The 16,979-nt window shown below is 32.3% G+C and overlaps 1 protein-coding gene across 3 annotated transcripts in view; it reads right to left on the bottom strand.

Annotated features, from left to right (window-relative positions):
- Positions 1-590: 590 nt before the first annotated feature.
- LOC143236694 (FERRY endosomal RAB5 effector complex subunit 3-like) overlaps positions 591-16,979 on the bottom strand; it is a 29,663-nt gene continuing 13,274 nt past the window's right edge. For all 3 annotated transcript variants that reach the window (XM_076475111.1, XM_076475109.1, XM_076475110.1), the window contains 6 exons: positions 14,721-14,805; positions 11,195-11,316; positions 7,762-7,940; positions 4,485-4,709; positions 2,605-2,730; positions 591-1,105 (listed from right to left, as the gene is read on the bottom strand). In XM_076475111.1, coding sequence (XP_076331226.1) covers positions 1,013-1,105; positions 2,605-2,730; positions 4,485-4,709; positions 7,762-7,940; positions 11,195-11,316; positions 14,721-14,805 — 830 coding nt within the window. In that variant the 3' untranslated portion in view covers positions 591-1,012. The remainder of the gene's footprint in view (positions 1,106-2,604; positions 2,731-4,484; positions 4,710-7,761; positions 7,941-11,194; positions 11,317-14,720; positions 14,806-16,979) is intronic.

Below are 16,979 nucleotides of genomic sequence, written 5' to 3'. Positions count from 1 at the left end.
AGGATATCTTTAGTTCAATATACCAAAAAAAAAAAAAAAGACAGACTATTTCTGATGTAATCTAACCTATTCACTAAAATACCAACACAAGAAGCATGGATACTCTTTCGACATTGTGAAGACCCTAACTGTATGCACCTGACAGTGTCAGTGATAACATTTATAACATCCTGAAGACAAACACACACTACCAACAAAAAGAATACTTATCATGTGCTCATTTCAACCAACAATGTTTATTAACTATGACATGGAACATTTGAAAGAAAACACCCTCAAACCAGTTACTCCTGGACCGAAAATCTAGCTTGTGTATATGCAGATATATTGACAAAACATCAATAATATGGCCATACTGCATACAGTATTCCAGGATCACAAACCGGCTGCCACCACCACAGAAATAACACACCTCTGAACCTTCTCAGATGAAACAGTAGATTATAAGCCAACTTGTAGGCTCTAAACTAACTAATAGCTAAATTATTATAAATGTGTAAGTAACTTATTGTGACAATGTAGGATTTGGATTTCAAAACCTTTAAAAACACAGAATGCTGCTTTTTCACTGCACTATTCAGTCTGCTTGGTCTAATCTGTCAAAAACTTTATTGATACACACACACACAAATACCTTAATAAATAAAAATTGTATACAATAATGAAAGAATACTTCAGTATTACAACATCCATACTTGAAATCATAAAAAAATGATTTTATTTTAATATTCTGAAACAAGGAAATACGTCAAACACAAACGACTCACTAACTTGCCTATCATTTAAAGAATTTTCATCAAATGTAGTCTTATCTGGTTATGATCTCTCTCACCTACTAGAAAAGCAATGTCCTAAAACAACATCTGAAAAATTTTACTATTTTATTTTACCAAAAACTTACTGGGAGTTATTATGAATCTCCTTTCTGATAATCAGAAATAGTTTGGTCTTCCCACTCAATATTCATGAAATATACCCTAAATTTTGTTTGCCACTCCAACATGATGTATCTTCAGGTCTTAGATGTGAGGATTAGGGGGTTGGACAAGCGAAAGATACTTGGTAACATACTGGCCAGGCTTGAAAACAACTCCTCAGATATTCCCTAAGAAATTCAAATATCCTGGATTAAAAAATAATGCTTAAGACTAATACACATACAAATGTGTAGCTATGAATACACATATTCAATACGTTGGAATAACAAAAACAATTACAAATGTTTAGCTATAAATACACATTCAAAACATTGTAATAACAAAAACAATTACAAATGTTTAGCTATAAATACACATTTAAAACATTGGAATAACAAAAACAATTACAAATGTTTAGCTATAAATACACATTCAAAACATTGAATAACAAAAACAATTACAAATGTTTAGCTATAAATAACATTCAAAACATTGGAATAACAAAAACAATTACAAATGTTTAGCTATAAATACACATTCAAAACATTGAATAACAAAAACAATTACAAATGTTTAGCTATAAATACACATTCAAAACATTGGAATAACAAAAACAATTACAAATGTTTAGCTATAAATACACATTCAAAACATTGGAATAACAAAAACAATTACAAATGTTTAGCTATAAATACACATTCAAAACATTGGAATAACAAAAACAATTACAAATGTTTAGCTATGAATACACATTCAAAACATTGAATAAACAAAACAATTACAAATGTTTAGCTATGAATACACATTCAAAACATTGGAATAACAAAAACAATTACAAATGTTTAGCTATGAATACACATTCAAAACATTGGAATAACAAAAACAATTACAAATGTTTAGCTATGAATATACATATTCAAAATGTTGGAATAACAAAAACAATTTAATCCTCATCCTGAATCCAGTTACTTGTTACTACATTACATCTCTAACGAAAAGAAGATGGTGTAACCAAGCTGGACTGGATCTACCACAGTATCATAAGAAGTGGCAAGTCTGTGGCCTGACTATATTTTCTTGAGATGTATAGCTACAATTTATGTATTAACACTTGCTTATTTTAACTCAATACACTATATTCTGTGTATGCAGTATTTGTTGTTAAAATGGATCAAAATTCAATCACACAGCATTAAGTTTTCAAAATACTTTTGGGAGGCATTCCCCCCCAAACTACCCCTAGAAATGGCAATTGCCTAAGTCTGAAATTAACTCCTAAAAGAATGTACTAGAAGATATGAACAACTGTGTAAAGTTAAGAAAATTACTGAAATAAAACAAATTGAAATGAAATAAAAGACAAGAACCCTAGTTTACTTGTTTTCGTAAGCAAACTTCTTTCAAAATAAACAAGCCAAATTAAAAAACCAAAGTTCTATTAAATGTATCACCTTGTGAGGTAAAAAGCAAGACCACTATTTATAACCAATCATAGCTTTCAAAACTAACCTAAATTGAGTACAAGGCATAAGGCAATTTGGTTGATTATGTGACAAAAAAGCAGTATAAGATACATTTTTTATTTCATTAGAAAAAAAAAACTACCATGAAAAATAAAAATAAAATAAGAAAAGTAAAATGATCACCAAGATTCACTTGGTCTGTTTAAAATATTATAACCACCTACCCTTGGCACTAAAAACTGTACAGTTCTTGTTTCATCACCACCCAGGGAAGCCATCTCAATCATGAACCCCTTTATACACTTAAATACCAGTTCAGCTCTCCTCAGGCACCAGGGAATGGTCATCTCCTAAAATCCATACAACTGATATAAAATTTTACCACCAGGATTCTCAGTTTCCTTTAATGTTTATTGATGAAAAATATGAGTGGTTTATGTTGAAAACCCAAAACTAATTAAAGGAGTTCCTTTAAATATACTCAAGTTTTATAATTGGGTACTTATTTATTTGTTATATAATGTTTTATTTGAAGGAAAAGAGCAAATGGTAATCTGACTCAACCACCTTAGTCCTCCCATTATATTTGTCCCCACTACAACAACATACATAGACCTAAGTTTAGCCTTATCAGTCATCTACAAACCCATAAAATAAAATGATCTTTCTTTTCAATCAAAGTTTAATTTTAAAGATTGTAATTACTGAACTACTGTAACTGTTCTCATGAAATGTTCACACTTTTCCACATGCTTTCTGACTCACTGACATGGATTTGCTGACCATCAAATTAAACCAACTAGACTATTGACCCAACACAAGAATATAGAACTGTTATTGAACTTTCACTGTTTGACTATCAAAGTTAGGAAGTTTGTAATTATTTTGTTACTCTAAGAAATGTAGCCATAGGATTAGCAAAATCTGAATACACAAAGACATTGTTGAAAAGAATTTGACTCACTTTTCCCTGATCACATCAAAACTTACAGCAAAAAGTCAAAGTCTACTCACCTGTTCCTGATCACTTCAATACTTACATCAACTAGCCAAAGCTTAAATAGTAAATTGTTCTAAATCAGCTTCAAATCTGCTGATTTGCCAACAATACAAAGATTTTACACAAGAATGTTAGTAAATGTGAGTCAAATGCTTTACTCGGTACTGAAAGTTTCCTTCTTTCTTCAAAGTTAATATTAAAACCAGAATAATGTACATACTAAGGTAGCAACGAGACTTGCAATACTATAACAGGATCTTTATTCTCTCAATGTTTAAACTACAAATCTTTTTCAGGAGTGTGTGGCACTTAAATGCTTCTCAAGAATATATATACACAAGTTTTCCCAGATTAGGTTGCTGTGCCATGCCTCTCCCTGATTGGGTCATTATCTTCAACCAATCAGAATCCAGCCCTTGTCTCACTAGACTCGCTGCTGTTTCTGGCCATCAGTAGTCTCCTGCTGTGATGTTTATATTTCAGTTAATCAAACAGAGATACTACCAACATCATGGGCTAGCTGCAGGCTCACAATTAAGTGCTGTTCTAGCTTTCTTAGTTTATATAGGTGAGACCCAACAATCAGAGTAAATGACCATTAAGCATTAAGAAGACATAATACAAACAATGCAATAGTAACACATGCAGAGGAAACAGGAACCCCTGTCCACATGGAAGAAAACAAAAATTGTCAGGAAAATGTGGAAAATCAACAAAGGAAAGCTCTACAAGTTGCTTACATCTTATTAGAAATAAACACCATAGTGGAATCCTACTGGCAGGCAGGGAAAGTAATGAGCCTAGTGAGATACTGACTGGTTGAATGACAGTTGACATAAAAATAATATACCAATCAGGGACCAAATACAATTTAGGTACAAGTTCCAAATTAAATATAAACAAATATTTACTTTGGATACACCTACAAATAAGAAATGAATGATAAAGCCCTGCTACTGTTTATCATTCTTATCTATATTTGATGTTTTCTTGTTTACTGATTTTAGCCTTTATCATTCACTTTCCATTTTACACGTCAGCACATCTTTAAATAATAACTCAGGAACTCGGTGAAGATGGAGATTGGTCATAAAAAAATCTTACCTCAGACATCTCATGAACAAGCAGTAAGGGCAATATTATGTTAACCACATCCTTCTCGTGTGCTACCCTCAGTACGTTTCTAAGACCAAGGATCACTGGATGACGAGAATTGATGTCTGCTGATCGCAGAGAGTCATTAGTGACCATGTGAAACACAACGTGGATGTCAGAAAGATTGGAATGTTTTGTAATGTAGAAATCACCAGGTTTCAAGGATGCATATGCCTAGTGACAAAAGATACAGTTAATAACAGATTCATAGAAGGAAAATCTTTATAAATAGACATGTACAGGATGGTTATATAAAGTGAATTGGCATATGAACACAGTGAAGCTTGCACAGGATGGTTATATAAAATGTCTTGGCGTATAAACACAGTGGAGCTTGCACAGGATGGTTATATAAAATGTCTTGGCGTTATAAACACAGTGGAGCTTGCACAGGATGGTTATATAAAATGTCTTGGCGATATAAACACAGTGGAGCTTGCACAGGATGGTTATATAAAATGTCTTGGCGTATAAACACAGTGAAGCTTGCACAGGATGGTTATATAAAATGTCTTGGTGTATAAACACAGTGAAGCTTGCACAGAATGGTTATATAAAATGTCTTGGTGTATAAACACAGTGAAGCTTGCACAGGATGGTTATATAAAATGTCTTGGCGTATAAACACAGTGGAGCTTGCACAGGATGGTTATATAAAATGTCTTGGCGTATAAACACAGTGAAGCTTGCACAGGATGGTTATATAAAATGTCTTGGCGTATAAACACAGTGAAGCTTGCACAGGATGGTTATATAAAATGTCTTGGTGTATAAACACAGTGAAACTTGCACAGGATGGTTATATAAAATGTACTGATGTATAAACACAGTGAATCTTATACAGGATGGTTATACAAAGTGTATTGATGTATAAACACAGAGAACCTTGTAAAGGATGGTTATACAAAGTGTATTGATGTATAAACACAGAGAACCTTGTAAAGGATGGTTATACAAAGTGTATTGATGTATAAACACAGAGAACCTTGTAAAGGATGGTTATACAAAGTGTATTGATGTATAAAACACAATGAAGCTTGTAAAGAATGGTTATACAAACTGTATTGATGTATAAACACAGTGAAGCTTGTACAGGATGGTTATATAAAATAACTTGATGTAAAAACACAGTGAAGCTTGTACAGGATGGTTATACAAAGTGTATTGATGTATAAACACAGAGAACCTTGTATAGGATGGTTATATAAATTATATTGATGTATAAACACAGTGAACCTTGTACAAGATGGTTATACAAAGTGTATTGATGTATAAACACAGAGAACCTTGTAAAGGATGGTTATATAAATTATATTGATGTATAAACACAGTGAACCTTGTACAAGATGGTTATACAAAGTGTATTGATGTATAAACACAGAGAACCTTGTAAAGGATGGTTATACAAAGTGTATTGATGTATAAAACACAATGAAGCTTGTAAAGAATGGTTATACAAACTGTATTGATGTATAAACACAGTGAAGCTTGTACAGGATGATTATATAAAATAACTTGATGTAAAAACACAGTGAAGCTTGCACAGAATGGTTATATAAAATAACTTGATGTAAAAACACAGTGAAGCTTGTACAGGATGGTTATACAAAGTGTATTGATGTATAAACACAGAGAACCTTGTAAAGGATGGTTATATAAATTATACTGATGTATAAACACAGTGAACCTTGTACAGGATGGTTATATAAATTATATTGATGTATAAACACAGAGAACCATCTACAGGATGGTTATATAAAGTGTATTGATGTATAAACACAGTGAAGTTTGTACAGGATGGTCATATAAAGTGTCTTCGTGTATAAACACAGTGAAGCTTGTACAGGATGGTTATATAAAATAACTTGATGTAAAAACACAGTGAACCTTGTACAAGATGGTTATACAAAGTGTATTGAAGTATAAACACAGAGAACCTTGTAAAGGATGGTTATATAAAGTTTATTGATGTAAAAACACAGTGAAGCTTGTACAGGATGGTTATGTAAAGCGTATTGATGTATAAACACAGTGAAGCTTGTACAGGATGGTTATGTAAAGCGTATTGATGTATAAACACAGTGAAGCTTGTACAGGATGGTTATGTAAAGCGTATTGATGTATAAACACAGTGAAGCTTGTACAGGATGGTTATGTAAAGCGTATTGATGTGTAAACACAGTAAAGCTTGTACAGGATGGTTATGTAAATTATATTGATGTATAAACAGAGTGAACCTTGAACAGGATGGTTATATAAATTATATTGATGTATAAACACAGTGAACCTTGAACAGGATGGTTATATAAATCATATTGATGTATAAACACAGTGAACCTTGAACAGGATGGTTATATAAATCATATTGATGTATAAACACAGTGAACCTTGAACAGGATGGTTATATAAATTATACTGATGTATAAACACAGTGAACCTTGTAAAGGATGGTAATATAAAATGACTTGATGTAAAAACACAGTGAAGTTGCACAGAATGTTTATATAAAGTGCATTGATGTATATAAACAGAGTGAACCTTGTAAAGGATGGTTATATAAAGTGTAATGATGTATAAACACAGTGAAGTTTGTACAGGATGGTTATATAAAGTGTCTTCATGTATAAACACAGTGAAGCTTGTACAGGATGGTTATGTATAATGTACTGATAAATAAACACAGGAAACCATGTATAGGATGGTTACATAAAGTGTACTGATGTATGAACACAGGAAACCATGTATGGGATGGTTACATAAAATGTAGTGGTGTATAAACACAGTGAAGCTTGTAAAAGATGGTTATATAAAGTGTATTGATATATGAACACAGTGAAGCTTGTACTGGGTAATTATAAAGTGTACACTGATTTTACAAAACAATGTTATGGCTCAGGTTAAGTATCTAACTTTCTAATATTTAATGTTTTTAACATTTTAATTACAAACACCAGAGAAATCCTATGTACATTATTTTTAGTGTAATTTTACAAATATATGATCTTATTCTGACATTTCTTCACATCTGTTACCCTCAAGTGGATTTAATTTCACCAGCTTTGACAGAATAATAAACCACTGGAAGTGTGAACTCAGGATCACAATTATAAACCAGTTTATCAGTTTAGCTGGAAGTTCCAACTTAGGGTCACAATCAAAAACTGGTTTATCAGCTTGATTGGAACTTTCAACTCAGGATTTGAAAACTCTTAATACTGTAAGAAACCTGATGTTCTGGTGTAACACTTGAGCGTCCACTACTTCCTTGGCTAGTGTTCTCAGCTTGAGGAAGGTTAGCTGTTCGCCAGTTGGATGCCAATTTTGCTTGCTCACGTATCCCTTCCAGCTGCTCCTCTAAATCTGGGAAGTGGAACTCTGTAGACTGTCCACACACCCTAGCAAAATCTAATACAAATTTTGTTAAAGACCAGTGGAACATGTTAAACTGAGTGCAAATATATTTTATTTTTTAAAAACAATGGCTTAGAGTTAATGTTGCTGTTGGTATACAACATGATCACTTAAGTAAAATAAATAATTAGTTATGAATATATATTTTATAGTTACTATATACTAAATACTTACTGGCTTTTGCCATTCATTTTGGCTCATTTTTAATGACGTGTTCGGGATTTAAAAGTATTATAGAAACAGGTTCGTGGTTAAAATGTAAATTAGGGACGTGTTTTGGGGTTAAGAAGTATCGTAGCGACGCGTTTTGGATTAAAAAAGTATCGTAGCGACGCGTTTTGGATTAAAAAAGTATCGTAGCGACGGGTTTTGGATTAAAAAAGTATCGTAGCGACGCATTTTGATTAAAAGTATCGTAGCGACGCGTTTTGGATTAAAAGCATCGTAGCGACGCGTTTTGGATTAAAAAAAGCATCGTAGCGACGCGTTTTGGATTAAAAGCATCGTAGCGACGCGTTTTGATTAAAAGCATCGTAGCGACGCGTTTTGATTAAAATATCGTAGCGACGCGTTTTGATTAAAAAAGCATCGTAGCGACGCGTTTTGATTAAAAGTATCGTAGCGACGCGTTTTGATTAAAAGCATCGTAGCGACGCGTTTTGATTAAAAGCATCGTAGCGACGCGTTTTGGATTAAAAAAGTATCGTAGCGACGCGTTTTGGATTAAAAAAGTATCGTAGCGACGCGTTTTGGATTAAAAAAGTATCGTAGCGACGCGTTTTGGATTAAAAAAGTATCGTAGCGACGCGTTTTGGATTAAAAGTATCGTAGCGACGCGTTTTGGATTAAAAAAGTATCGTAGCGACGCGTTTTGGATTAAAAGCATCGTAGCGACGCGTTTTGGATTAAAAGTATCGTAGCGACGCGTTTTGGATTAAAAAGTATCGTAGCGACGCGTTTTGGATTAAAAAATATTGTAGCGACGCGTTTTGATTAAAAAATATTGTAGCGACGCGTTTGGATTAAAATATTGTAGCGACGCGTTTTGGATTAAAATATTGTAGCGACGCGTTTTGGATTAAAAAAAATATTGTAGCGACGCGTTTTGGATTAAAAAATATTGTAGCGACGCGTTTTGGATTAAAAAAATATTGTAGCGACGCGTTTTGGATTAAAAAAATATTGTAGCGACGCGTTTTGGATTAAAAAAATATTGTAGCGACGCGTTTTGGATTAAGAAATATTGTTGTGACATGTTTTTACCTTCTTCAGTGTTACAACTCTTGTTTTTATTCTTGAAATTAAATGGTTCATGTTGCATATATCCTTATACTGTTTGATTTAAATTCAAAATTTTTACCCATAAATGTTAAGGAATGGGTATTTAACAAGCTACAACCCAATATGGTAACTGTTAGTACATACTTAACTCCCTGATTCTCTATGAATGCGGATTCTAATATTCTGAAGAAACAAACTGACCAATGAAGGCACCAGGAACTTTATAAACATACAAAACTTTATAATATCAAACCATATGTAACAGTCCAACAGAGAAAATGACCAACATTATAATTTGGAATAATGCAGAGAAAATGGCACAAGAATCACAAACATGCCAATGAAATATAAAAGAACTGTTCTACCACCACACAACTGATAACACTCTCATCAATCTAATACAGAAGTTAGAAAAACCTGGATATTAAAACATTCAACTACTTTAGATAATAATTAAGCATTAACCCTGACTACCACCACCAAACAAAGGTTTATCTTACACAGTGCACTGCTTTACACAGTTCACTGATAACAGCAACATATAAATCAAATCATTCTTTCCTATAAACAGTACCCACATTTAAAGCTCAATGATTTAGTCAATCAGTTGATATAATAATTTCCTGTAAGCAATGAGTACATCAATTAGTGTCATGTAAGCCAACCAGTTAATCAAAATTATCATTGATTTGATTGTCATAAAAAAAAATCACTTCATCTAACCAATTGTGTTGTTTTTAAGGATAAAACTATATAAGGGGCTATCTATAGTATATAAAATTTAGCCTTAGAAATTATTTTTTCTTCTTACTTCAGGTTTTTTTCAGCTTGTGATTTGTGAGGGGAATGAATGTCACCATTTGAGAATCTAAGGCTTGATTTCCACTAACAGGGGAGAGGATGTCATGATTTGAGAATCTAAGGCTTGATTTCCACTAACAGGGGAGAGGATGTCATGATTTGAGAATCTAAGGCTTGATTTCCACTAACAGGGGAGAGGATGTCATGATTTGAGAATCTAAGGCTTGATTTCTATTGACAGGGTAAGGGATGTCATGATTTGAGAATCTAAGGCTTGATTTCCACTAACAGGGGAGAGGATGTCATGATTTGAGAATCTAAGGCTTGATTTCCACTAACAGGGGAGAGGATGTCATGATTTGAGAATCTAAGGCTTGATTTCCACTAACAGGGGAGAGGATGTCATGATTTGAGAATCTAAGGCTTGATTTCCACTAACAGGGGAGAGGATGTCATGATTTGAGAATCTAAGGCTTGATTTCCACTAACAGGGGAGAGGATGTCATGATTTGAGAATCTAAGGCTTGATTTCCACTAACAGGGGAGAGGATGTCATGATTTGAGAATCTAAGGCTTGATTTCCACTGCCATCAAACTTATTCACCTTTTCTTTGTTATGAGAAAGCTATTGAGGCTATGTAAAAGGGAAGACAACTGGTTGGAAATCCCTGCAAACCAATTTTTTTTCTTTCTGTATTATGGTTTGAGAAACAGTGAACTAATTGGTTAATCAAATAATTGGCTTTTTGACAAAACACTTTAATAAAGCAGCCACCTCCAGGACTGAGACAAACTGGCCTGATTAGAGGGGTTCCACTGTACATAATTAGGGATTATATAAACAGAAAAAGGGACTGTGATTGAATGACCGCTTTCAAAGGGTGACCGAATCCGAGGGGTTCCACTGCAACATTAATCACTCAGCTCCACCAACAGTACCAATAAAACAGAACAAAAAGAGAAAACAATTAACCAGGGGTCAGAAATGGAACAAGAAGTGGAACACTCTAACCAGATGTCAGAAATAGAACCTAGAATTAGAACATTCTAACCAGGCTTCATTCCAATGCTGGTGCTAATCTAACGGTCATGAAATAGAAGATGGAAAAAAAAACTAATCTCTCTTAATCCTGTTAAGACACAGAATACAAAAAAAATACACTAACCTCTCTTAATTCCTGTGTAGGAATTAATCCTGTTGTCAACGAGAAGAACAAGGCCACATAAATTACTAGAATAAAGAGACATGGCTGTCTGAAGTCGCTGTGGTTGTGGAACTAAAACTCCTCTGTAAATATAGATAATTCAGCCAAGATCTGTATTATCATGACAACAGCACAGATAATTCAATCCTCTAAAAACTATAATATATATTACATGAAAACTACTCCAAACAATACAATCCTTTAAAATTTACACCATACATACCTTACAACCCAAAACAACTCAACCCTGTCAAAACTACACCATATGTACCCATCTGTAGTAATAATGTTTGGACTAAGTACAACCTCAGCCCATAAAAGGATCCATACCAGACATGTGCTGTAATAAATTTCTGCACATTGTCTGTTAAAAATAATTGTTAAATTAATAACAAGCTGAATGTAAGTTATATGATGGGAAGTAAAGATTTTTTTCTCAAAATTATAATTGTTATATCTAAGTAAATATTTTATAAATATGTCCACTAAAACTTTATCATAATCTAGTAATGATGTATGTACAGAAAATGACTACCCTATTTCAAGTATTTCATGAAAACATATGTATATTACCATCTGCTGTAAGTATTGTTTAATTAGAAGTTTGCTTGCTGTATATTTTTAACTTGTGGTCAAATGTTCTTGATAAATCCTTATAGACAGAAACATGCAAAAAAAGCTGATTCTCAAAGATATATTTCTACTTGATCAACTGTTTGACCCTCCAAATTATTAATTGTGATTGTAAAGGCAGTGAACTGTACGATGAATTTTGGGATCTTCTCTTTGGACTGTCTTACTAGTTTTGGTTTTGTTAACCTGCTGAGCTGAAGAAGCACCCTTTAATTTGTACATTTTAACAATTGAAATGTGCTGCATGTAAACCTTGTGGCTATTAAAGAGCTATAGCTGAAGGTTCAGATTGAAAAAAATTTGACAATGTTAATGTCTCCTTAACAACCAATCAATCATAATAACGAATTTCAGCTGATGATTATGACATTTCTGCACGAACAAAACTAAGCATGTGGCATACATATACCTTATGCTATTTTATTACTGATCACAATGTCCAACAACCCACCCTTAAATCTAATTGTGTGTCCAGAGTAGTGCATCATCCATTGTACACATGCATGTGTGTTCGAATAAAGTTTTGTTGCCTTATACTATATTACATTTCCCTGTTGTACACTTCCTTATTATTAATAATAATTTTACCATTCTCTGTTGAGCACACTTCCTTATTATTAATAATAATTTTACCATTCTCTGTTGAGCACACTTCCTTATTATTAATAATAATTTTACCATTCTCTGTGGAGCACACTTCATTGTTATTAACAACAACATGACGATTGTCTGACAAACACACTCGTTATTATTAACAAGAATATTGTGATTCTCTGACGAACACACTCGTTATTATTAACAAGAATATTGTGATTCTCTGACGAACACACTCGTTATTATTAACAAGAATATTGTGATTCTCTGACGAACACACTCGTTATTATTAACAAGAATATTGTGATTCTCTGACGAACACACTCGTTATTATTAACAAGAATATTGTGATTCTCTGACTAACACACTCGTATTATTAACAAGAATATTGTGATTCTCTGACCAACACACTCGTTATTATTAACAAGAATATTGTGATTCTCTGACGAACACACTCGTTATTATTAACAAGAATATTGTGATTCTCTGACGAACACACTCGTTATTATTAACAAGAATATTGTGATTCTCTGACGAACACACTCGTTATTATTAACAAGAATATTGTGATTCTCTGACGCAACACACTCGTTATTATTAACAAGAATATTGTGATTCTCTGACGAACACACTCGTTATTATTAACAAGAATATTGTGATTCTCTGACGAACACACTCGTTATTATTAACAAGAATATTGTGATTCTCTGACAAACACACTCGTTATTATTAACAAGAATATTGTGATTCTCTGACAAACACACTCGTTATTATTAACAAGAATATTGTGATTCTCTGACGAACACACTCGTTATTATTAACAAGAATATTGTGATTCTCTGACGAACACATAATTATTATTATTAACAAGAATATTGTGATTCTCTGACGAACACACTCGTTATTATTAACAAGAATATTGTGATTCTCTGACAAACACACTCGTTATTATTAACAAGAATATTGTGATTCTCTGACGAACACACTCGTTATTATTAACAAGAATATTGTGATTCTCTGATGAACACACTCGTTATTATTAACAAGAATATTGTGATTCTCTGATGAACACACTCGTTATTATTAACAAGAATATTGTGATTCTCTGACGAACACACTCGTTATTATTAACAAGAATATTGTGATTCTCTGACGAACACACTCGTTATTATTAACAAGAATATTGTGATTCTCTGACAAACACACTCGTTATTATTAACAAGAATATTGTGATTCTCTGACGAACACACTCGTTATTATTAACAAGAATATTGTGATTCTCTGACGAACACATAATTATTATTATTAACAAGAATATTGTGATTCTCTGACGAACACACTCGTTATTATTAACAAGAATATTGTGATTCTCTGACAAACACACTCGTTATTATTAACAAGAATATTGTGATTCTCTGACAAACACACTCGTTATTATTAACAAGAATATTGTGATTCTCTGATGAACACACTCGTTATTATTAACAAGAATATTGTGATTCTCTGATGAACACACTCGTTATTATTAACAAGAATATTGTGATTCTCTGACGAACACACTCGTTATTATTAACAAGAATATTGTGATTCTCTGACGAACACACTCGTTATTATTAACAAGAATATTGTGATTCTCTGACGAACACACTCGTTATTATTAACAAGAATATTGTGATTCTCTGACGAACACACTCGTTATTATTAACAAGAATATTGTGATTCTCTGACGAACACATAATTATTATTATTAACAAGAATATTATGATTCTCTGACGAACACACTCGTTATTATTATTATTAACAAGAATATTGTGATTCTCTGATGAACACATTATTATTTACAACAATATTATGGTTCTTTGATGAATGCATTATTATTTACAACAGTATTATACAAGTGTAAACAACAAAAGCGTTAATAAAAATGTTTCATATGGAAAAAATGTGAAGTTCCAATACATATAATCACCTTTATTTCCTAATATATACTTGTGATCTGTAATAGACAAATTTCATTCACACACAGAGTCTCTTTTTCAGTAACTCCTAAAAGTATATATTTCATTCCCCAAACATTCTCTTTGCTTGAATATTTTCTCATATTAAAAGATAATAACAAGTAACTTTACTTGTTCTTCTGTTTCAGGCATATTTATCACATCCTGTAAGTGTCCCATTAGCAGTTTTTCCAATTCTGAACATCTCAGCTTGTGAAATATTTGCACAAAAAAACGTTAATTTAGAACGTATAAACTCTTACCCAACTCTGTTGGGCTTGTGCTGACAGAGCTGAAGTACATCAGCAGCTAAAAGTCTGAGATTGTGCATAGTCTTGAGCTGTGAACCTGGATACAAGATTAAAAATAAAACAGAAACTTAGCATACAGTTAGTCTTATAGTCTGAACTTAAAGATAAGATGAAAACCAACACCTAGCTGAACTCTTCTTTGCTATACATCATAGCTCTCTCCTGAACATTAATATTTTCCTTGTTTAAAACAGTATTTGCAACAGATACTCACCTCTCACACAGAAAGCTATTTTCTTTGTGTATTTGACTTAGGGATTTGAATGCCATTAACCTTTAAGCAACAACCACATAAACTCACATTTCTTGTCCTGATTTCTCCAAGCCTATTCCCTTTGCTGTGGTTTCGCTAGATAGTAGATAGGGACAGTGGGAATCTCGTTTATCAATTCATGCATATCAGTAATTAGATGACGAGGCATTTGGCTACCTTAAGAAAATCATAGTGGCAATCTCATGCAGCAAAGCTCCTCCATTAACCTCATTAGTATGAGTCATGGATTAAAAGTCATGTCATCATGTTTGTCGACTTGCATTCAAAATTTTATTGAACTACTATTTTATGAATTTATTCCCTATATTTGGTATTAAATTCTAGATTGCAATTTATATTTTAGTATTATACAATAGTTAATTTCTTAATTTAAAAGTATATATTAAAAGAACACACCTAAATATCAATTTTTGTGTCATGCTGTATGCTGAATGCAGCGTTAGTTCAAATTAGATGTTTGTGATGTCAAAATACTAAGTCTATAGTTTCATACAAATTAGAAGCTCAAATAAATGACATTAACAAGATAGAATATAAAATATCATATCTTTTTATTTTGCTGAGATATGGCATATGTACTGAATCAAACACAGAGACCTTATTCACCTCTATCTATTTTAGGAAATGGTCCTTCAGATACACTTATTTCAACATATGACATGTTAATAGCCAATAGATAACTTGTAATGTTACACTGATGGATTTCTCAGCCACTTTCATCAATGAAAAAGTTACCTCATTCTCTTGAACCAAGAGTTCAAGAAGGCAGGTTGTGTCTTTATTCTGCTCAAAATTTCACATTTCTGTGGACTTAAATTCAGCATAGTAAATACATTTGATAGATTATAATGGTATTCTTTGGCATTTATATAATACTTTATAATTTCTTGATTATTCAACAGTATATAACCTAAAAAGTATTTCATTTCATATCCTCCACAATCAAAATTTTAAAAGGCTTAGCAAGTTACATTCAGCAGCAACCGAGTTCAAAGGTCATAGCTAGAAGAAATAATTGTTTGCTTTCCTTCTTTATTTACTGTTCTATGTTTTAAGAAAAATAAGTTTCATAACTTATTTCTAAATAGTAATAATCTATATACAAATATATAATGTATAATAACTGAAATGTGATTGTATATTACAAAAAACTAGTCTACTGAAACACAGCCAAAGACAGGGTCACTTTATACAGACTAAAGGCCAGTTTTACATTATTGATATAGTAACACGAGTGCACATGCACTGTGTAATTGCAAGTTATGTAATGTTAGCCAGACACAACTGGAAAGTCAACATACTAAATATAATAAACATATAACCTTATGAGACTTAAGCTATTTAGACTAATCATTTGTATTTTATTTTTATAATCTGCAGTCATTCTAGAAAGATAAAAAGCATAATTTTATTTATTTCCTAATTTTTATGGTGGTTACAAAATTGGTGAAATTGACAGACCTCATATAGTTAGGGTAGAGAAAATAACAGATAAAATATAAAGTCTTACTGAAAACAAACATTTGAAATGTAGTTAGGAGGTTTTATAGATTTCACAAATAATATTTGCACTCAGACTAAAAATGAAACACTCAATATTTTCACAAACAAACTTTAGTAAAACTATTTCATTAACAAATCTGATATTTTCTGTACAAAGAGAAACTTGCAATCTTTACTAAAAGTCTTCTAAATTTTGTGAAGTTACACATACTACACAAAAGTTACAGTATAAATATTTAATGTGTGCGTATACAAACTCATACATATTATACCAAGCTCATCATGAAAGGGTTAATAGAAGGGCAATGTAGCCTCCTAACCCACTACCTCTTTTTGTGTTTTCTTTCCATGATCTTTATCCTATGATGAGAAAAGGAATATGAAGGGTGGGAAGAAGTGATTACCTATCAGAAATACATTTTCAGGTAAAGAAA

This window comes from Tachypleus tridentatus, chromosome 13 (assembly GCF_004210375.1).
Source record: "Tachypleus tridentatus isolate NWPU-2018 chromosome 13, ASM421037v1, whole genome shotgun sequence".
In the NCBI taxonomy this organism is placed as follows: domain Eukaryota; kingdom Metazoa; phylum Arthropoda; class Merostomata; order Xiphosura; family Limulidae; genus Tachypleus; species Tachypleus tridentatus.
This window is presented reverse-complemented; position numbering and strand designations above follow the sequence as displayed.